The sequence below is a fragment of the Mobula birostris genome, chromosome 24, assembly GCF_030028105.1.
Source record: "Mobula birostris isolate sMobBir1 chromosome 24, sMobBir1.hap1, whole genome shotgun sequence".
NCBI lineage: Eukaryota > Metazoa > Chordata > Chondrichthyes > Myliobatiformes > Myliobatidae > Mobula > Mobula birostris.
In genome coordinates this window covers 41,099,041-41,122,658 of record NC_092393.1, presented here as the reverse complement: position 1 = coordinate 41,122,658, position 23,618 = coordinate 41,099,041, and the positions used below count along the sequence as shown (strand labels likewise).

The following is a 23,618-nucleotide window of genomic DNA, read 5'->3' as shown; positions in this document are numbered from 1 at the left end:
AAAGCAGGAAATGCTGGGTGTATACAGAATGATGAAAGGGCATCGAGCTGAAAAGTTAACTCTGGTCCTCTCTCCACAGATGCTGCCTGATCTCCTTTCCTGCTTGCATTCTAGTGATTTAAAAGCATGGCACTAATAAAGACATTCCAACTTTCCGCAGGGATCACTCACTACGGGACTCCCTTGTGCATTTGTCCCTGCTCATTGACCTCCCTTCTGCAGATACTTTCCATTCAAAGTTCTCAATGGCACCCAAACTGTGAAGCTTTGGATTGATCTGTGCTAATGAAGCAATTAGACATAAGACCCAAAGACATTGGAGCAGCCCACCGAGTCTCTTCTGCCATTTGATCACAGCTGATCCATTTCTCTCTCAACACCATTCTCCTGCCTTCTCCCAATAAACTTTCACACCCTGACATACCAAGAATATGTCAACCTTAATTTTAAATACACTCAGTAACCTGGTCTTCGCAGCCATCTGTGGCAACGAATTCCACAGATACACCACCCCCTGGCTAAAGAAATTCCCCCTCATCTCCAATCTAAATGGACCTCCCTCAATTCTGAGGTTGTGCCCTCAGGTCCTAGACACCCCTACTACAGGAAACAACCTCTCCACATCCACTCTGTCTAGGCCTTTCAACATTTGATAGTTTCAATGATTTCAGCAAAGGTTTCATTCTTCTAAATTCCAATGAGTACAGGCCTAGAGCCATCAAATGCTCCTCATGAGCTTCTCAATCCCAGAATCATCTTTGTGAACCTCCTTTGAACCTTCTCCAATGTCAGCACATCACCTCTAAGAAATCCTTTTTGAAAGGGGCCTAAAACTGCTCAGTATACTCCAAGTGAGGCCTCACCAGTGCTTTGTAAAGACTCGGCATTACATCCTTGTTTTTATATTCTAGTCCTCTTGAAATGAATGCTAGCACTGCATTTGCCTTCCTCACCACTGACTCAACCTGAAAGTTATCCTTTGAGGAACCCTGAACAAAGACTCTGTACAATTGAGGTGCTTCACCTCTAAATGTCATACATTTACACATTTTCTCAAAAGCGGCCATGTATATTGTTTGCTGGACAGCCAATTGTTCAGATTTCTATACTTTCAAATGGCTGTCCAGATTGTTATATCAATATTTTCTGTCTTTAAAACTTATTTATTCGAGTGTAATAGATTGTGAGTGAACAGAGAGTGAAGTCTACTACAACTATGTTACCAAAAGATTTAGTTCACTGTGACATCTCAGCTATCTGCATATATAGTGAGAATCTTAACCAAATAAACATTTTAATAAGTTGCTGCCAAGTAAACTGCAGCCAAAGTTGAATACGTGTACAATCATGGACAGGACAAAGACGTTGAAGCCAACTTCCTCCTTACTGTAGACTTGACAGAGACCAATAACAACATATTTCTGTAACATAGGGCAATGCCTCAAAGCACTTCACATACATGCGAGGTACCAGAAGGTGGGACAAACATCTGGTCAATGTGCTGGACTTAAAGAAGGCCTCAGTGGGAGAAGAGGCAGAATGGTTTAAGGATTGCAAGACGCAGGTCACTGAATGCACAGCTACCAACAGAATGCAGAACAAAATGAAACTCAATGAATCAGAGCAACATGGAATTCATGGCTGGTGAAAGATGGAGGCAGCGAAGACAATAGTTCGTGGTGGCCAGAGTCCACAAGTGAACACCCATTTTGGAAGCTTTGAACGACACTTCCTGACTTCTTCAATAAATTGCTCTTTTGCCGGGACAGAATTCATGGATTCTAGGACCCAACACCTCTACAAGCTCGTCCATTGCTAACTTCGATTCCACCATCAATGGTGATGTCACTCGTACTGACTTTGGACAGATATCTAGGATAGTACGAATATCAAGCCTGGGAGCTTCAAACCCAGGGTAGGGTCTGCAAGACATGGGCTCTGATGGGGTTTTGCATCCAAAATTGCGTGTGCGTGTGTGTGTGTGTGTGTGTGTGTGTGTGTGTGTGTGTGTGTGTGTGTGTGTGTGTGTGTCTGTGTGTGAGAGAAAGAGAGAGAGAGAGAGAAATAGAGATATAGTGATAGAGATATAGAGAGAGAGAGAGATAGATAGATATATAGACAGAGAGAGAGAGAGAGAGAGAGATAGAGAAAGAGAAAAGGAAGGGGAGTTTGTATTCAGATACAGACTCTGATCTCAGCTCTCATTTACTGATCACAAACACTCCCACATCTGTTCCCAAACAGGCAGTGGTAAAATTTTTTAAATGAGCTCTTCTTGATTTTCCATAAATTGCAGGCAGTTTTACTTTAAGATTCTGGCAAGTACCTTAGCATAGCTTCAGTCAATATCACACAGTAGCAAACACTGGGTTTGTGCCAGAGAATCCCTGTTCTGTGAACTGCTCATTATGGTTTATGACGCAGAGCTGAGGACTGCTGCTGGAATGCTGGGAGTCAGGAAGAGTCTGAAGGATATCCCAATAGATTTTATGTCACAAGTGACACGAGGAGACTCTTGAGACAATAGGGCCAAGGATAAAAATTAACAGTGTGCTAAAATATCTACATTTCAATTCACTTTTATCTTCAGGTACCCTCACAGGTTGAATGCTGCTGGTCAAAGGTTGTGAGTCTCAGGGAAGAGCCGGACCGACAAGCTTTGAGGAATGGATTGTTGTTGGCGAACACGATGAAGAGGCAGTGGAGGCCTGTCTGAGGTTGACATTCCTCCAGTAAACACAAAATGCTGGAGAAATTCGGCAGGTCAGGCAGCATCCACAGAGGGGAATAAATGGTTCCACTTTTTGGGTGGAGTCCTTTCATCAGGACTGGAAACGAAGCCAGGAATAAGAAAGTGGGGGGGTGGGGTGCAAGCTGGAAGGTGATAGGTGAAGCCAGGTGAGGGGGAAGGTAGATGAGAAGGGGAGGAGAGGGGTTGAAGTGAGAATCTGAGAGGCAATAGATGGAAAAGCCAAAGCAGAAAGAATATAACGAGAGGATGGATAAGCTTGGGTTGTTTTCTCTGGAACGGCAGAGGATGAGGGGAGTTTTGTTGGAGGTTTACGAGATCTTGAGACAGACAGTATCTTTTTTCCAGGGTTGAAATCTTTAATACCAGAGGGCATGCATTTAAGGTGACAGACAGTAAGTTCAAAAAGGATGTGAGGGGGCAAGTTGTTTTACACAGAGAGTGGTGGGTGCCTGCAACATGCTGCCTGGAGTGATGGCAGAAGTAGATACATTAGGGCCTTTTAAGAGACATCTAGATAGGCACATGAATGTGAGGAGAATTGAAGGATGTGGACATTGTGTAGGCAGAAGAGATTAGTTAGCCACTGAATTGGTTGTGGGCTGAAGTGCCTGTTCCAGTGTTGTACTGTTCTGTCTCCTAAGGAATCTGACAGAAGAGGGGAGAGGACCACGAGAGAAAGGGAAGGAGGAGGGGACCCACAGGGAGGTGATGGGCAGGTGAGCAGAAGGGAAGGGGAACCAGATTGGGGAATGGAATATCTGTTGACTGAACAAGTGTGATAGAGGAACTGGCCTGGAAGTTCTTTACAGCGCTAACAGGTCATTGGTGAGATGGCCATTGAGCCTGCTGAATCTGTGCCAGTCACAGTGTGATCCAACAGTGCCAGGGGCCCGGAGGAACCAGGCTGTTGCTGATTATACCTCCCCTCTCTCTAGTGCAACCGTGAAGGACAAAAAAGGGAAATATCCCATACTTTGTACAAGAGAAGTAAAGAAACTGGTGGTGATGCTGAAGCTGTTGAAAGGACAGGACTGCTCTGACAAGAGAACTGAAAAATACAAAAACTTTCAGGATCAAAACAACAAATCAGTAAAATACTTGGAGCTGCTGGGTGCTTGCTAATGCACAGCAGATCCAGGAAAAACATTCCACTAGGTAACGAAGGGCCATAGAGTTACTTATTCAAACCGTACCTTGAAAGTTGCCTGCAGCAATTTACTTTTCCTGGTGACATTTTTACACCTGTTGGCTGTGGTTTTTTTGGCCTGAGTTCTGGATGCCAGTTTTACAGGTACAGAGGTATTACTGGGAATTATCCTCTCCCTGTGCAGCAGAGGCCGCAGGTCGGATTCCCGTCGGCGCCAGATGGCCACCTCTGCTCCCCCTTTTGTGTTCTTCAGCTTTTTGCTCTTCTCGCCTGTCTTCAGTCCTTTCTTCTTCATTGCTGGGGGCTTCTCACTCTTCTTCGCTGCGCTGCCAGGCTCCAGGCTGTGTTTGACGGGGCGCTTTTTAATCTTCACGTCCCCGTCCACGCTGGGCAATCCAAACGTTCCTGGAAAGCCAGAAAGGAGAATAAACAGTTAACATATTGATTACAGTAAGAAGCAAGCCCAATGGTGTCATCTCATCTCAATCCTCAACTTACTGTAAATTCAGCAAATGTATTCACTTTCATTAATCTATGGTGACATCCGTCTGTTTATCAGAGATTATTTAGCTGGTTGGTGGTTGTGCAATTTGCTCTTATATACTGACAAATGTCATGAAGACCATTCAGGGAGCTGCAACTTGCTCCTCTGCAGACTGGTGGAAAAAAACTGTGGCTTTATAAAGTACAGCCCTCTTTCATTGTTTATAAGCGGTAATAGTTATTCGGGTAGTTCGTAATGGCCACTTGAAAGCAGTGCCAGGTTATAGACTGTGTCAGCACATTTCCCATGGACTGCTTCCAACACTCCCCCTTAGAATAAATTCATAACTTGGATTGAAAATGTGTAGTTGCAATTATATGAGGCAGGTGGTCCCCATTAACAGATTTTATTGCAAAGTACATTTACAGAGCTTTTGTTTGGGACTTTTATGGGTGTTTTTAACAGTTGGCGCTCATTCGGAGGCGAATGAACAGCCACAAGAAAACAAGAAGTGCACAGGCAAATTTAAAGAGGGTAGATTCATTCTCAGCCAAGTGTTTAAAAGTCAAGGTGCATATCCACTGACTGAGTTTGCAAATGTTGGGAGACAAAAGCTTACGTTCATGTACTTTTTAGTAAGAGTGAGCTGTAAGCTCATTCACAGGACGTGGGCATAAAGTGGCAGGATAGAGCTGGGGGGCTGCTCATCCTTTTTGCACTTCAGCTGTTCTTTGGACCTTGTTACGGGACAGTTAAGACTCAGCTATGACGATGACTCTGAAGTCATACGTGGTTCATAAGGACAGGACGTTTCCTTCCCTTAAAGACATTATTAAATAAATTGGTTGTTTACTCCAGTCTGGTAGCTTCCTGACCAGCATTTCTGATGCTAGTTTTTTTTATATTCTAGATATATCTAATTGACTAAATTTAAATTTCCTATAATCCATGGCCTCTGGCCTTCTTGGCCAGCAATAATAATAATGACATTCCCATTCCTAGCATTACAGGATACATTTCCAGAGACAAGGGCAGCTTCCATGTCTATCATCTCAGACCAGGGAGGCAAATGAAAAGAGATGCAAAAATAAAGAAGATACCTCACGAACTCCTCATCAAATGGTCAAACTGTTGGTCTGTATAATCACTTCATTGTCAGAGTCACGAACCCAAGTTGCTCCTTGCTAGTTTGACCACACCCGAAGGATTTTAGGAGATGTTGAAGAGTCTGCAGTCAGATTTCTACTTGTCCTAACTATGTGTTCCATTCAGTGGTGCAAAGGTGAAGGACTCAATGCATTTCACTGCTCATTTTCCTGTGGATGTTCAGAGTAAGTTATTTTCTGGACTTTTCATCTACAAGGAGCTGAAATGTGCACTGTACACTGACTGATGTCACTGGTTTGTGCCTGATCCAGCCAAAGTTGGCCATGCTGATGTTAATTGTAATCAGGCGTGCCCAGTCCAATTTTGCAATTGGCACAATTTCACTCAGTAATGATGTTAATGCAATTTGTTCAGCTAAAATTGATGTTGAATTCCATTGTGAGGGAAACTGCAACAACGATCTAACTTTTCAGCATTAGTAAATGGGCTTTTTAAAGCTATATTGTCCTAGCACAATGAATGATTGTAATGATGGTGAAAGCAATTCTGTAAGTTACTTCCTATGTCATGGGTGATAATGTGATGATAATATTGTCTTTAAAGGTACCTCCCAGTATTCCCAGTCCTGAAGAAGGGCCCAAAATGCCAACTGTTTACTCTTTTCCATAGATGCTGCCTGACCTGTTGAGTTCCTCCAGTATTCTGTGGACTTCTGGCATCTGCAGACTTTCTTGTGTTTGGTTCTCCCAAATCCTGTATATAACCTTCACTGACTATGTTGTATAACCTATCATGGTCATACAAAGTCACACAACTCTGATTACCTACCCAGAAGACCTTGCCTTTCCTTTTTTTTCTTTGCTTTCTGATTGGCTTCCAGCTTCACAACAGAGGATGGTGACGGACCCGTCTCTGCGGCGGTGAGCGCTGTTGAGTATTCTGTGTGGAGACCAGTGCTGGAGTCTTTGATCGACAGCTCAGGAGTGCCGTCACTGCCGTCAGCACTGTTATAGTTGTGCTCGTCCTCCGTCAACTCCGGACCTGAGAAAGGTGTAAAGAATAAATTAACCAGTAGGTTTGCATGAAAGTCTACAGGCCAAAGGAGACTCTCCGACTCAATTTGTCCATACTGACCAGGATGACATCCACACTAATCCCATTTGCCTGCATTAGACCTGTCTTCCTTTACTTTACTTTTTTGCTACCTAAATGTCTTTTAAACATGGTAATTGTACTTCTGCCGACCACTTCCTCTCACAGCTCACTCCATATAACCACCACCCTTTGTCTGAGAAGCTTGCCCTCAGATTTCGTTGTGCATGTGGCCATTTGCATAATTGTTCAGATAACACTGGGATTTAGGTCTATTGTTGTTGTGACAAATGTTCAGCAGTCTCTGTTACTGGACAGCTCTTCTGGGTTGTTACGCAACCTTGCACAATATACATATCTGCTGCTCCCATCTCAAGAATGGATGCTGTTAGCTTGCAGTGGTTCTCCCACTAATGCAGAGCTTGCTGTACTACACATTCGGGCTAGTAGCTCTCTGGATGAGAGTGTGCCTGCTGCCTCTTGTCTTTCTGGATCATCATAGATACCTATCCTGCGACGAAGGCAGGGAACAGATGCTGGTATAGGGCTGCCCATCAATGGTTATCCAACAATAATTGCCGAGGGTGGCAGAAGCTGAGACGTCACTTACTAAGCGATACTGAAAACAGCATACCAACATCTGAAGAGAAGCCATCGCTCTCTGTGGATATCCAATCCTTTTCATTCAGCGTCGCCTGAGCTTCCTGTTTCCGCTTCTTACTGCTGCTTTTCTGCACTTTGACCCCAGCTGCCTTTCTTTTTTGTTGAATGCCAGGCTTCTTTTTAATGACGGAGTTAGCCTTCGGGACCACTTTGTTTTTTGTAAAAGTAGCTTTTGTGTTTAATACACCGTCCTCTTCTCCCGATTCCATTTTCAAGCCTGCAATTTGAACCAATTAATTAACAATCAATTAACAAATTATCAAGTTTATATTGTGCATTCCTGCCCAGTAATATCTGCTTCCAATTGGCATGTCTTTGTTAGTTTTCTTTGCCAATATTTCCATTATAAAATCCTCCTCCAGACTCATAGTGGGTGCTGCCTATGTTACCTTCCATTGGTGGACTCTTAGATTTATTTGCTTATTTAATTATTTATTTAGTGATACAGTAGAGAGTAGGCCCTCCAGCCATCTTAACCTAGCAACCCTACAGCCACAATCAACCCTAGCCTAATCACTGAACAACTTACAATGACCATTTAACCTGCCGGTATGTCTATGGACTGAGGGAAGAAACCAGAGGACCCGGAAAAAAAAACACCCTACATTCCACGGGGAGGACGTACAGAGACTCCTTACAGAACGGTGCCAGAATTGAACTCCGAACTCTGGAACGCCCCGACCTGCAATAACATCGAGCTAACCGCTAAGCTATCATGGCACCCATGATCTGTCTGTATCTCCAGCCAATACTACAGGAATGTTCTTTTATTCCAACCAAGTCAACTTCTCTATGCGCCTGTATGTTGTATCTATCAATGAAAGCACAAAATTAACCTTATTAGTTATAAAGTGCAGACTTTTAACATGGCAACCAAGTTCTGTGAGTCTGTTCGTCCAATTAACAATGAGCTCTAGTTCGGCTTCATCTTGTCCCTACATGCAAGATGATAGGAAATTACCACGCTAATCTCAATAATTTACAAATGTGCTCCTTAAGAAACTGTGTCAGTTTTTGTCAGTGTCTTAGGCAGCTTCCTGTAAAGCAGCTATTCCTGTTCCCAGTACACTATGAACAATTCCAGGCAGCCTGACCTCAACTACTTGTACAAAAGATGATCTGGATTTCCAGTATACTTAAGCTCTGTAATCCATACGTTTACGCTAGAACAGATACCTCAAGGTCATCAAACTAATGCAAATTTATTGCTCTGGAGAGAAACCTAGAGTAGTTTTGCTGTTACAAATATACTGGATAGGTACAATTGGGAGGAGAAAAAAAGCTGGCTTTATTTTAAATGTTGTCAACTAAACCTCAGGCACTTCCTAGTTCTAAACTGTTTTGCGATACTTTAGACCCACACTGACAAATTTGCATAATAAAATGGCGTATTTTCTTCCGGAATTGTCCTACTTCTAGGTTGCAGGAAAAGTACAATCAACTGTCTCAAAATGCTGAAGGATTCTGATTTTCAATGAACCCTGTCTGATTTATTTGAAATGGCAAAGATTTTAAGTATTTCAAGTTGTAAGTCCTGATGAAGTGTCTTGGCCTGAAATGTTGACTCTTTATTTCTTTCCACAGATGCTGCCTGATCGGCTGAGTTCCTCCAGCAACTTGTGTGTGTTACTCCGGATTTTAAGTACTTATTTTTTTAGTAAAATTTCAATTGCATTTTTCCAGCTACAAGACGAATACATTTCAGATGTGCAACCTTTGATGTATTTGCTGTGGGTTATCATAAGCGTTTGTATTATTTCAATAAACCTAATTCCCAAGCTGTTTATGAGAGAACGGAACTGAGGATGGCTTCCGTGATTGGACACATGCCCTTTTTTTTCCTGAAGAAGCTCAGTAAGACTTGTAGCACTTACATCATTCAGTGTTTTAACCTTTAACCTTTTACCATAAGGTGAGCCGGTCCAGATCTCCCTGCCTCCTTTAAAGCACAAACTGCTATTTTTTGATAACACAGTGCAAAACCCAAAGACATTACATTCACTCTGAGAGAGATGCACTAATCATTCAGGTCTGAGACAATTACATAATACATGACCAGCTAATTAATTTTTGATATTGCTGATAGAAGGGTCTCAGCTAAAGCACAGAGTTCCACTTTTAATAGCTTCTTGGGAGTTTTAATTGGAAAAAAAGTGGTCGGGATGCTGTTTAGTTTCTATGTGGAAATGTGGCAGCACCTCCAAGAGTGCAGGATTGCTTTGGTACTCATAGAGTTTATGTTCCCAACGTCAACTAACTGGAAAAGTATATCTATATATATATCTCAAAATCTGCAGATGCTGGAAATCCAAAACAACCCATACAAAGTGCTGGAGGAACTCAGCAGGCCAGGCAGCATCTATGGAAAAGAGTAAACAGTCGATGTTTTGGGCCAAGACCCTACAACAGGACTATATATAACTACACATTTCATGTATTTTTATAAATTCGAATATTTATAAATTTACTGAGAAAGCTGCCTGACCTGTCACATGTTTCCTGTATTTTCTGTTTTCATTCCAAATTTCCAGCAGCTGTAATTTTTTAAAGTTTTTCGAGCGTATACTCACTCCCTGCTAATCTACTATCTATAGATCAACCTACTTGTGAGATTGATCCCAGTGCCCATCTTGAAGCTTTTCATAGTCTTTGAGCTGCAACAAAATAATATGAAATATCTCTAAAAGTACATTGGTCATTTATTGAGAATCATCAAAAACCTACCCACCTTCTCAATAAATGACCAAATTACCTTGATACCTTTTGATTGGGAGTTACAGTGAATAGCTTCCAGCCCACTCGTGGGGGTCAGTGTGGCTTTCTGCTGTGTATCACCCTGTCTGCTATTCAAATTGAGAGAAATCTTTGTTTACGCAAAGACACTGTGACTTCAAACCCTGTCATTGCTTATAAGAACCAATATATTCAATGTACTTATTTATTGTGTGTTTGTGGGGGGTGGGGGAAGATCAGGGTATGAAGGATGTGGTAAGAATGGGTCCATAAGAGACGCCCTGAGTGATACCTATGTTATTGTTATCTGCTGTTAAGTCTGTACCCCTTCCCCTTACGCATAACAAGTGTATGGTGGAGAAGAGATAAGAGAGTGAAGGTGATTGATTTAAATGGGAAGAGGTTCAGGTGGAACATAAATGGCCATATGGATCAGGTGAACTGTGAGGGATATTGGTCAAATGCAGGCAAGTGGGACTAGCTTAGATGGGCATCTTGATCGGCAAGGATGAGTTGGGCCAATAGGACCATTTCCATGCCTTATGACTCTATGAGAAGCTGTGCTGAGTTTCCAAATAATCCTAAACCACAACCAGAATGATTAACTGGGGAACAATTGTGACACTTTCAATCAATCTCTGCTGCACAGTGCTAAGTGCGACACTTCTTGTTATTCCTGGCCATATTAAAAGAATGTGGTTAGTGGGAGAGGGAATACAGGTACCCCATTAACCCTAAAAAATGAGCACAAGTGCATTTTTGCATTTGTTCTATTTCTGTGAAAAATGCCACACATTTCCCCACTCCTGAGGAAGGGCTACAGTGAGAAGTATTGTCCGAGCGTTGACATTCTGTACTTGTGTATTTCTAACATTTTCTATATCACTTCAGTTTTCGACTCCAGACCCCAATCCTGCAAAAGAACACTCACCCGTTTCAGGAGTTGCTGGAATATGCTTTGCTCTGTCCTGGCTGTGAGTCACTGGGAAAGTCTTCGGTTTTCCCAGCTGCTTCTGAATCTTGCCAGGCAGGGACGATGTTTTTCCTCGGAATGGGCTGGTGGTGTTAGCAGATTTCAGGATGGCTGCTGTGTGGGATTTATTTGTAGGTTTAGCCAGTACCTTCGGCTTTGGCCTGGAGGTGTACTTCCCCAACTTTGCCGTTATGCTGGTTTGAGGGGTGTCCTTTTTTGCTCTTGGTTTAATCTAAAAGAAAGCCATATTTGTGCACAATGAAAAATACATAAATATGACATGTTACTGCTGTTTCTTTTGAGAAATATTTCATTGTAACATCAGCAAAGCTGATCTCATACCAAGTTTCCAATTTAGCAACATTGCTTCTATAAGCCAACTAGCTTAAAGCATTAATGTTGGACAGTTTAATATATTGAATTTATCTGTTTAGTTATATTCTAGATTCAATGGTGCCTGAGCCCCGGTGTCCAACGAATTGCTCCACTGGACTGTTAACCTATGACATTATTCCCACATGGAACCAAAGACCAAAAGGCCTCTGCAGTACATCCATAGCCTCTGCCTATACTTCTCGCTGTTTCAGTAAAGCAGCCAGCATAATCAAAGACACAACTCACACCAGACATTCTTTCTTCTCCACTCTCCTATTGGGCAGTAGGTACAGAAGTCTCAAAGGACATACCACCAAGCTCAACGACAGCTGTTATAAGACTATTAAATGGTTCCCTAATACAATAAAACAGACTCCTGACCTCACACTCTACCTCGTTATGATCTTGCACCTTACTGATGACCTGCACTGCACTTTCTCCGTAGCTGTAACACCTTATTCTGCATTGTTGTTGTTTTATCTTGTTCTACTCCAATGCACTGTGTAATGATTTTATTTATACGAACCGTATATGAAACAAGCTTCTCACGGTATCTCAGTACATATTCCAATAATAAATCAATTCCAATTCTAATAGCCACAGTATTTGCCTCTCACGGTTCCTAAGGTTGTCATAGCTGGGAGTGGTAGTGGGGATAAGCTCCCTCTACCTATAAAGTGCTCCAAATGGTGTGCGTCTCTAACAGCCTCTGACAACCAAGTCCAACCCTTGGCCTTCACGTGTGGCTTAGCTACTAGGCCCAGCGGAACTGTTTCCACTGACAAGAGAAGGGGCAAAGGCGGACCACTGGCGCCTCAAAACCAGTTGCTTCGGGCAGGTGGGGCTCGTCAGCCTTGGACGGCAGCCTGCCTCGGAGAAGGAAAACGCTGATTTTAAATCTCTGCTGCCTTGCAGCCATACCCACCCATGGGAAAGGCTTCGGGAGTAAACCACGAGGAAGAAATCCGGAGCCGGGGGCCCTATGGCAGCTTGATGTTGTTTACGACTTCACTCTGGCAACCTCTGCGACAACACAGGTGCCAAACTGTACTGGCATTTGCCCTTCCCTTGGACTATACAGTGACGTGGAGAGGGGGAACCCGCTGCATGGGCAACAGCCCGTTCTTCAAATCTTCCCATCCAAGCTTGCGCCTTCAAGAAGACATAGTCCACCAGAGGCGCAAACCCATGATCCCTGGGATCCACGGCTGCCTACTACTGCCTCTCACAGGGGATTATGTAGTTTGGGGAAGGAGTTACTCCAGAGGGAGGGGTCAAAGTATTTGGAATCCTCTGGTCATCAAAGCATGGGGCTTGAGGGCCTTGCTGGTCATGTTGTTTTACTCTCATTGCTGCTTATGACAACATTTTGCTCGTCTCTATATATCCTTCAATGTGGAATGGCAAGTCATGGTTTTGAATCACTATGGTCTGACTGTAAAGGGCATTTTGAAGTTATGATTGAACTAGATTTCGTGACTGGATAAGGACAACAGTTTTCCTTGTTGAAGGACATACAGTAAGTGAACCAAATGGGTTTCTGCAATAATCTAGGAGTTCATTGTCACTTTTATTGATGGTGACCTTATTACTCCATAATTTTTTAATTAATTTAAATTCCCTAACTGCCGTGCTAGGACTTTAACTCAGGTATTCAGATTATTAGGTCAGGCTTCTGGCATATGTGACTGATAGCTTAACTACCAGGTTACTGTTCCCAATAAGATGAAAGTCATAAAATGGCCTAAACATGATCAATAACATAATATCCAGAGAAAGATGGCAACTACCTTGAGCATTGAGGGAGATTTCGGGAAGGGATCCGTGATGCTCTGGAATCGTGAGACACTATGTGTGGCTAGGGCACCCAATATTTGGAAGCAGATGAACAAGCAAGATCCCTGCTTTTAATAATGACATAAAGGCCAATATAATTAATATACTGATAAATTATATTCCACAAACATGTAAAGGAATTTGGGTGGCGGTGTGGAGATGCATCTCTACCAATGGAATTGTGAGGTACTCCTTCTCTCCGCTAGCCTGCAGGTTACCCTTGGGCAAGGTGTAGCACCTGCTTAGCCCCCCAGTCGGGGTCACATGAAGCCATGGGAGCTGGTGGTGTATGGTGTATGAGCAGCTAGTCGATATCACAAGTCCTGGTTATGCAACCACGGGTGCCAGGCAGACAATCTCTGAAGAGCACTAATAATATCTGTGGTCACCCACCTTGTGAAAACACTGCCCAGATGAAGGCAATGGCAAACCACCACTGTAGAAAAATTTGTCAAGAACAATCATGATCATGGAGACCATGATCACCCATGTCCTACAACACAGCACATTATGGAGATGACAATGCAAAATAATTAAATACCAAGGTAAATTTGTGTTATAGCAAAGCACTTTCCATTCATGAATGGAATTTTCTTTATTAACATTATGTGATGTTTCACTTTTAACTTTATCATCTGCCATTTTATGTTTTCAAAATTCTTATTTCCAAGTGAACCAAGTAAATGAAGTTGAACCAACAGGACTATCTCTATCATTCTTCCCCTTACACCAATCTTAAAGTTTTCCAATTGTTAATTTCCTCAATAGGCTCTCCCAACTTGCCTGGACCTGTGAGCCCTATCACAAACTTTAAGCCCTCACTGCCCAACGTTGCTTACAGTTGGGATCGATCTCTTTAAATCTAGTTCATTTAGAAAAGAAGAAAAAAAACGATGTCATTAAACTTAATGTTTTAGTTTGTAAAAGGGTGCCCTGAATCGAAATTCCCTGCCAATGAAACTCTATTACATTTCATTCTCCCCTTTACTTTTTGAAGGGAAGTAGTGGTTATCTGACACCATTCATTCCCTCAGATTTCCAAAACACTCAAGTTTTAAAAAATATATTTGTTATTTCTAGGCATTGCTGGTATTATCATCCATCCATAACTGGCCTTGGAAAGGTTTTACTGTCCTTGTTATGTGATTACTATGGAGGAGTGAGGGCTCACGATGATGTGATCACTATGGGGGAGTGACAACTCACGATGATGTGTGATCACTACAGGGGAGTGAGGACTCACGATGATGTGTGATCACTACAGGGGAGTGAGGACTCACGATGATGTGTGCTCACTATTGAGGAGTGAGGACTCACGATGATGTGTGATCACTATGGGAAAGTGAGGACTCACAATGATGTGTGATCACTATGGGGAAGTGAGGACTCATGATGATGTGTGATCACTATGGGGAAGTGAGGACTCAGGATGTTGTCAACCTATCAGAACTGTACTTTTTCCTACCTTCCATTTATTCTTTCTCTCCCACCCAGGCCCTTTCCACTTATAACCCAGACATCTCTGACGCCAAAAAACCACACCTCCTGAGTCTTGCTGAAAGATGGCCTGCAGACGTAGCAAGCACAGGAGGGGTCAAGAAGAGTGGGGCTTTGACGCCATGGCCACCCTGTATTTGTCAGCAGTTCTCAGGAAGGGTCATTAGATAATCGACACTGGTGGATGCTTTGGGCATTTTCTCCATCCCAACATGAGGATCCTGAGGCTCATTCTCCCATTTGCTGCAAAGTAGGTGCTGTTGCTGGAAAAACTTCCTGCACAGGACCATTAAGCAACTGAGACTCTTTCCCCTCATCAGCAACACATTCTTTCTTTAACAATCAAAGATACATTTACTGACCTCTGAGCCAGCCTTGTTGCCGCCATCTTCCTGTTCTTTGCCTTCTCTCGCAGCAAGTTTGCACTTTTTCTTCTTGGGCTCCACTTCATTCCTCAGTTCCTCACAGAGGAGACTCAAGCCGGGCCTGATGGATCTAGAAACAAACAAAAGCAGAGGCTGCCCTCAATGTGCTGCATTATCCAAGGCAATTGCTCTAACAAACTGACACTGACAGGCCCAGAATACTTTACAGCAGCAATAGCCCAGCTTGATGCAGTAATGCCCAAATCTCTAATTGAACTAGATCACCATTAGATGATTCGCCTTGGCTTTTGAACAGTTCAATAGATAGATTTCTACACTGAGCCATTCAGCAATAAGTTTCTAATTGACCACTGGGACATTAAGCCTGAGGAATTTGTTCCTTTCCGAGAACCAGGTACATTTTTCATTGATTTTTTTCCTCCCCTCCCCCACTGTACAACTTGCTTTTCCACCAAAATACAGTGATGGATATTAAAAGATGATAAGCCAAATGTGCAGAACAGATGGCAGGAACTTTACTTTCCATATATTTCAATCACCTTTACACTGAACCAACATATTCAGCTCAGGGTCAGATTAATTATGGTGAGTAAAAACTGCTCTCTCAGCACTTGCACTCACCTCTGCTCATGAGTCAGTTCGTGCTCTGAGCAGGATTAAATTACCACCCTGATGCAAATGTTGCAGTTTTCTTTCAAGCAGAATGCGGCAATAGGTTGGCAGGTTCAGAGGAAATAACTCTGTGGTGCTAACATTTTTTTTTATCTTGAGCCCACTGTAAAATTTTGCACACAGGGCTTTTGAAGGATTTCAAGTTTAGTGTTTGGTGTGGTGCGGTCAAGAGAATGATCCGGAAAGTCAAACCTGAGCCATTTGTTTTCCCTCAGCAATAGTTCCCTCACACTGACAGCCTGTGAAGGATCCTCAGATATGCTGATGGAATCTGAGACTTGTTGTTCTGCTGTGAAACTATAGCTGTATGATCTCATCTGGATTCTATCAGAACAATCTCGTATAGGATAGCAGCCAACACACTAAAAAAAAAAGTCCATGATTTCAAGATTTGGGTAGGTAAGGTCAAGGAACTCAAATGTGACCTCTTGTTATTTTGATGTTGCCTTTCAACTTTCCATCTGTTTGCTATTTAGCGCATAATTTTGTTAAAACTCCTGTTCAGTTGCATATGTTTTCTGTGCATTTTCGTAGCAAGGTTAATACACCGATTGGCAATGCCAGTGATCGCACAGGAGTACGAAAAAAGTTAAGCAAATGTGAACTATTGCCTGATGGGAAGGGAAAGACTTTCAGTCAGCCCCTACAGTCTGAGGACTATCACCCACATCACCCTAATAACACATTGCCATTATGGAAGCTCATTTGGAATACACCAAGGATATGACCCAGGGTTTAAATCCCTCATTTACAAGCTCTCATTTTACCCACAGACCCCAAGATGGGCATCCACCTGGTACTCCAACTATGTGCATGAGATGATTTGGTTATTAATAAATCATGTACCTATAAGCTTCAATTGTTCCTTTAATAATTCAAACCAACAAGAATAGCAATGGGACATCATTTCTAGGAGATTATATGTTGGATACAAAATTAGAAATGAAAGCAAAAAACACCTGAAATGCTCAGTGGGTCAAGCATCTTCTCTGGAGGGAGAAACAAAATCACAATGACCTTCATCAGTTAGTTGTTTTTACATATATATATTACTCTTTGATAGCAGGAATTATTCAGAGAAATAAAGATAGACTCCTAGTTATATAGCAAGGAAACAGGCTCTTTGACTCAACTCATCCATGGCAATGAAGTTGCTTTCTTGCACTTGTCCAACTTGCTTGCATTGGGCCCATATCCAAAACAAATGGCTCCCAATGTTCTAGAAATGTTGTGACAGTGGTTGTTCGGTGGATAAGCTTCAGGTGGACAAAACTGAGCTCAATGTTGAGTCCTGAAGAAAGGTCTCAGCCTGAGACGTCCACCATTTACTCTGTTCCATAGATGCTGCCTGACCTGCTGAGTTCCTCCAGCATTTTGTGTGTGTTTTCCAGTGCTGGCTTTCTAATAGCCTGTGCTAACACAAAACCCATTCCACTGTTTCTAAATGTCTAGGGCAATCAGTCCAAATACAGCTGAGTAACTTAAGCAACTACAAATTAGCTTAAAAGTTTTAAAAAAACACGTATTTTCATGTATTTGCGACTCACAAATGAACTAAAAAGTGAATGTGAGTTTTACAAAAAGGCGAAACACAGTTTCACTAGTAAATGTGAACTGAAATGAATGGAGCTGCTCGAGAACCTGTAAGTCAACTCCATGTATCAGTACTGAAGTGCCAGTGGACCATGTGCAGCAGCACTCGACCTTCAGTATGTTCAGTACCTCGGCCCTGCAAGACACAGACACACAGGTCCATAATGTGCCGATAGTTCTTCATGGAACTGCAAAGACCTAAAATCAGTATAATAGCATAATTTAATCCAATCTGTGTTTCTTTCCTACAGTCACTGTTGGACCTACTAAATATTTCCACCATTTTATGTCTTTATCTCAGATTTCATGGTAACATCATAGGGTTAACACTGGAAAGTGATAAAGAACAAATACTTCTTTTAGTTAATAAAATGTACTTCATGAACTGAAGTATTTGAAATGTGTCACAACATCAGAGTGCCAGTTATTGAGCAGGTAGTAGTTTGAAGTTCTATCTTCTGTAAACTGATGCTCATTCAAACCTCAGCTGCCATATCCTAACTAGTGCTAAAGCTAATTCCCCCATCAGTCTTTGTCTTCACTCATTGACCTTACCACACGTGAGGAATGGCTTGAGTTTAAGATCCTCTTCCTTGTTTTCAAATCTCCACAATACCTTTCCCTACCTGACATACCTGCTTCATCTTGGTCCTCATAATCCTCTCCAGTTTTAGTTATGGCAGACATTACAGCTGCCAACATCTAAAGTGCTAGTATTTGCTCCCTAAATCTTTCCAATTCTCATTCTTCTTTAGGATCCTACTCATAGATATCTCACACTAAACTACTGGTCATCTGCCTTAATATGTCACTACATAAATCAATTATCAAATTTTGTTTGATGGCTTTTCTGTGAAGCACTCTGGGACGTTGTGTAAATGCAACTTGTTGTTATTGGGGAAGATATGCCACATGGAATAAAATAAAATTTTGCACCCTTATACTAACCTTGAGGTTACGCAGTGAATTGGAATTGAAAACACCCGAACTGGAATTTCCCTTATTTCATCCCTTATTTCAACCTTTCAGAACCTACGACCCTTAAGACAAATTATTGCTTAATTAAATGTCCACTCGAGCCAATAAAAAGGAACAATCTCTAAAACTCTAGCCTTTATTTATTTAATTTAGTGCATGAGCAGCCTGTAATCTGATTCAGGATGAACTGGGTCATATTACTCAGTTTAAATTGCACAGCCAGCATTTGTTCTGTTGGCATATCTCACATGATTGCTCTCACACTGACCTAAGGACCTGCTGCCCTTCTGTGACTGCACAGTGAAGTGTCACCACTGTCCTAGGTTGCTCATGCATGTGATAGGGAATAGGGAATAGGAAGGAGACCCCTTGTCCAACTACAGCAGTGTTAATTCAAAGTAATAAACTGAAAACAGCTGGTGGGACAAAAGTGGAAACTTTAAAAGGAATATGAACTGCTTGTACTTTATCCATTTTTGTTTATTCCTCATTAAGTTTTTAATCCAAATCATATTTAGTACCAACTCAAAGAAACGTTAGCTCTAATTAAAAGCGTTATTCATTTTTTTAAAAATGAAGCAGACTTCCCAGAAATGCTGGGCTCTTCAATGCAAAATCCCTTGTGCTAAATGTACGGTACATACATAGGACGTTGATCAATGTAGAAGTACTTAAGCTCCATTTCACAGCTTCTACCGAATTTTTCTGCATTTTGTGCATTAGATGAAAAGCTACTTAATTTCCTATCAAGTGTTGAAGCAGCCTCGAATTTCCTTTCTATCCCAAGAATTCCACTTCCATACTGGCCAGCCGTGGCTGACAAAGAATGGCCAATGCGAGATTTAGTGCATTCAATCAATATATTGTATATAGAAACTTCATTTCATTTCAGACCAGAACCTAAAATGGTATCATTATTAGAACAAATGATAATTCATCTATTTTACGTTAACAAGATAGCTCTTTTTTTTACAGATTAATGACATTTATATATATTTTTAAAAATTGGTTGCCCTTTCTACTTATTGACATAGTTCATTGTCTATTCAACTAATGTAACTCCTGCAGTATATTGCTGCAAATAATCCCAATGTTCATTATTTGGCATCACACTTCAAGCTTTGGATTACATAATACAAAGCTGTGCCAACAGTCAAATGGAGATGTTATCACTGTGTCACTACCAAGTGAAATCAGATCTTTAAATGCTTAAGATTGTGGGCCCTAAATTCACTTTAACAGATGCCAGCATTGGGCAACCGACTGTTAATGTGTGAAATACTGCAAGCAAATAATTAGAAATTATATTTGCCTAAAGGAGGGGGTGGTCAAATAAATGCATTCCACCATGGGCTCGACTCATTCAGCTCTCCAGTAATGTTTCTTAAAGAACCAATCCAAACCCCTGAAAGTTAGGTTCATTAGAAACTTCTCAGTCATTTCATTTTAATCATTCTATCTTCATAGGTCCCTTTTTTTAGACTGTACAACACTGTAAGAGTTCAATGAGTCTACCCTGCACAATACATTCATGTGGTCAATTACCCTCCTATTAATTATACTTTACTTTATACTTGATTGTTGCAAAACAATTGATACTAGAACATACAATCATCACAGCGATATTTGATTCTGCGCTTCCCGCTCCCTGGATTACAAATACTAAATATTAAGAATATTAAAAATAGTAAAAATTAGTAAATATTAAAAAATTAAATTATACATCATATATAGAAAATAGAAAAATGGAAAGCAAGGTAGTGCAAAAATACCGAGAGGCAGGTCCGGATATTTGGAGGGTACGGCCCAGATCCGGGTCAGGATCCGAACAGCAGTCTTACCACAGTTGGAAAGAAGCTGTTCCCAAATCTGGCCGTACGAGTCTTCAAGCTCCCGAGCCTTCTCCCGGAGGGAAGAGGGACGAAAAGTGTGTTGGCTGGGTGGGTCGTGTCGTTGATTATCCTGGCAGCACTGCTCCGACAGCGCGCGGTGTAAAGTTGAGTCCAAGGACGGAAGGTTGGTTTGTGTGACGTTCTGCACCGTGTTCACGATCTTCTGCAGCTTCTTCCAGTCTTGGACAGGACAACTTCCCTAGAACCTACCCGAGAAGAATGCTTTCTACGGTGCATCTATAAAAATTAGTGAGGGTTTTCGGGGACATCCATTTTAGGTTTTAGGGGAATTATCCACTATCCTCCTATTTTGGAAAAGGAAGGAACTAGAGCAGCCAGAGGACACACGTGGTCATGGGGAGAACGTGCAAACTCCTTACAGACAGTGGCAGAATTGAACCAGGATCACTCAAGGTGGTAGTGCGACTTTAGGAAATATGTTGGTTCCTGTTTACCATTCTTCACAGAGTGAATTTATAATGTCAACACCACCACCCCCATATTAGAGCCCAATATGAAAGCCAGTGGCACTGCTAATAATGCATGATGAAAATGGGGATGGGGTGTAACCCTGTGCACGTTTTTATATCTCCCTGACAGAGCTTTAGTTAAGTGGGGGAAGAGTAGTGAATAGCCCTTTCCAAAGTCATTAATATTTGGCACTGAAAAGGCCCAACAGCTAACTATAAATGTCTTCCACACATGTGGTTCAAGCAAAACCTTGAGCTGGGTAAGCATCTCTTCACACCCAGTTAAACCTGGGCAGCGAAAATGAAATAAAAACAGGAAATGCTGGAATCTCCCAGGGTCTGCCTGTAGAAAGTCAAATGAAGTTAATGTTTCATCAGTTCTGAAAAAAGATCTCAGACCTGAAACATTACCTCCACTTCTCTTTCAATGGATGTTGCTTCATCTGCTGAAAGTTTCTACCATTTTCTGTTCTATTTCAATTTTCCAATATCTGCAATATTTGTTATTTTTATTGACCATTGAGTATTTTTTTCCTCTTGATATGTAATTGCCCCATGTTGTTCATACATTGGTTGAATGAAATGCAACTACTTGCTTCCATTACTGAACCTGTGTGAAATCTTTCATACTGGTCAGTGTAAGGGCTTAGTAAGTCACCAAGGGTTCTAGCAAACTTCTATCGATGTACTGTGGAGAGCATTCTAACTGGTTATATCACCGTCAGGTATGGATCAGAAAAAGCTACACAATGTTGCCAGCTCAGCCAGCTGCATCAGGGGCACTGGCCTCCCCAGCAACAAGAGCACCTTCAAAAGGTGATGCCTCAGAAAGGTTGCATCCATCACTAAAGACCCCTATCACCCAGGAAATGCCTTCTTCTCACTGCTACCATCAAGGAGGAGCTACAGGAGCCTGAAGACGCACTCGACATTTTTAGGAACAGCTTCTTTCCCTCTGCCAACTGATTTCAGAATGGACAATGTACACTACTTCACCATTTTTTTCTTTTTTTGCCCCCGTTTTGGACTACTTAGTTAATTTATTTTTCTTACTTTATATATCCACTTACTGAAATTTGTTCTTATTATGTATCACATTGTACTGCTGCCCAAAACAACAGATTTCACAACATATGCTAGTGATATTAAACTTGATTCTGAAGCAGAGACTTTCTCTAATCCATTTGTAGTGGATCAACTGGTTTGTAACTATTGCAGACATGTCTATAGATTTTTCAATACTGATCAGTAAAGTCCTGCTGGGGAATATGTACATTGTGGAAGGATACACCGTCTGGTATACTTGAGGTCATTAAAAATAGATTACTTTGCTGTACGACTGTAAATCAAGAATTAGTACATTTAAGTATACTCTGTGGGATTCTGTACCTTGATGAAAATCTCTTTTAATGAATGATTTAAGACTAAAATTATCTGCGAATAGTTTGTAAACAAGTTGCCATTAGCTGAAGAGAACAAGGTTGAAAAGGTAAAACTGTCTGCCAGACTATTATTAGGTAAATGAGGCAGCTCAGTGATTCCATTTCAAAGTTTATAGATTAATTAAAGCTATCAGAAGTTCTGAAATGTAAGAGGATGTTGAGGAGATGTAGGAAATTTGTCCAGTACATTGTGCCTAATGAGAAGTGTTTTGACAAATTTTCTGCACTGCTAACACGTGTCATATTCCTTTCCAAATTCACATTCTGCCTGGAGGCGAGCTAATAAAACAATAGGGAGCAGAGGCAGGCAAATTTTAAAGGGAACAGAATGCCTGCTGTTCCCTAGGAGATGAGTCATGTGATTCCCCCAGGCCTGTGAGTGGATTGAGTCACAGCAGTCTGATACTCAAATGCACACTGTGAACTCTTAATCGTCTTATGCAAAAAAAAAGTGGAACCACTATTGTTGACAGACGTAGACATTAAAATGGAGGGTGGTCACATGTAAAATATTCCCTTGCATCTTTCAGAAAATAATTAAACAAAAGGTTAACTTTCATCAGAGGAGGAGTGTCTATTTCAGCTGGTTTACCCTCTCCCTTCAACACTACTGCTCAAAGGTTGTTCTTGGAAAACAGAGAGGCCACGGAGAGAAAAGCAGCAGGGTTTAAAGGATAACACAGTTTAGAGTGGATTACAAAGCAGTTGTACATTGCAGGGTTGAGATAATACCACAAAACTGGCAGGAAACTTGATTAGTTAAGAAACCTGATTCAACCTTTTTAAATCCAACCATTAAATATTGCTCCAGATCAACCTGAAGTTTATATTTCTACCACTGTTTATAATTTCTCGAGTAATAAATCTTGTGTATGCTCTTTACACACGTGCATCTAATCTCTGTGTTTAAAAAAATTCCTTTATTAAAAAAGAAATCACACAGTAACAATAATCCAATTCTATCATTTTAACAGATGCTGGTAACACTTTCACCACTAAGTGAGGGGTTCTCAGTTTAAACTCTACTCCAGAGTCCTGAGAACATAAAAAAGTCTATGCTGACATTACACTGCAGCTTTGTTGAAAGTATTCTGAATGGATGGGATCACTCAGGTGAAGTTAAACCAAGGCCTCATCTTTCAACTCAATAAGAGGTCTGTTACCTCAGCTCACAAAGTTGTGGAGTTAATTCTATTAGAATCAATGTCATTAAAATAAACTGTGTGGTGAATTTCACCGCTGCCTGTAGGATCTTGCTGTGTGGCGACTGGGTGCCACACTGCTCACTAACTTCAAAATCAAGTTCCTTGGCTGTAAAGATGACGTGAAGGGTGTTTATTTAAAGAAGTCTTTGGCAAATATGGGTGGGTGCCTGGCAAAGTAGGTGACCTGCCCCTTAGATATCTGGCCATTTGTATAGTTTGGCTACCAATCAAACCTGCTTCACACAACTATTATCCAAATACTGAAATGAGAGAATCACCAGCATTGAGTGCTGAATTGACATCCTTCAGTAAGATGCTAAT

The 23,618-nt window shown here is 41.5% G+C and overlaps 1 protein-coding gene across 1 annotated transcript in view; it reads right to left on the bottom strand.

The window, feature by feature from the left end:
• The window catches only part of bahcc1b (BAH domain and coiled-coil containing 1b), a 277,518-nt gene that overhangs the window by 52,378 nt on the left and 201,522 nt on the right, over window positions 1-23,618 (bottom strand). Inside the window, exons 15-19 of the mRNA XM_072242674.1 lie at window positions 15,022-15,154; window positions 10,910-11,183; window positions 7,217-7,462; window positions 6,319-6,531; window positions 3,946-4,304 (exon numbers count right to left, since the gene is read on the bottom strand). Of these exons, the coding sequence (XP_072098775.1) occupies window positions 3,946-4,304; window positions 6,319-6,531; window positions 7,217-7,462; window positions 10,910-11,183; window positions 15,022-15,154 (1,225 nt within the window). The remainder of the gene's footprint in view (window positions 1-3,945; window positions 4,305-6,318; window positions 6,532-7,216; window positions 7,463-10,909; window positions 11,184-15,021; window positions 15,155-23,618) is intronic.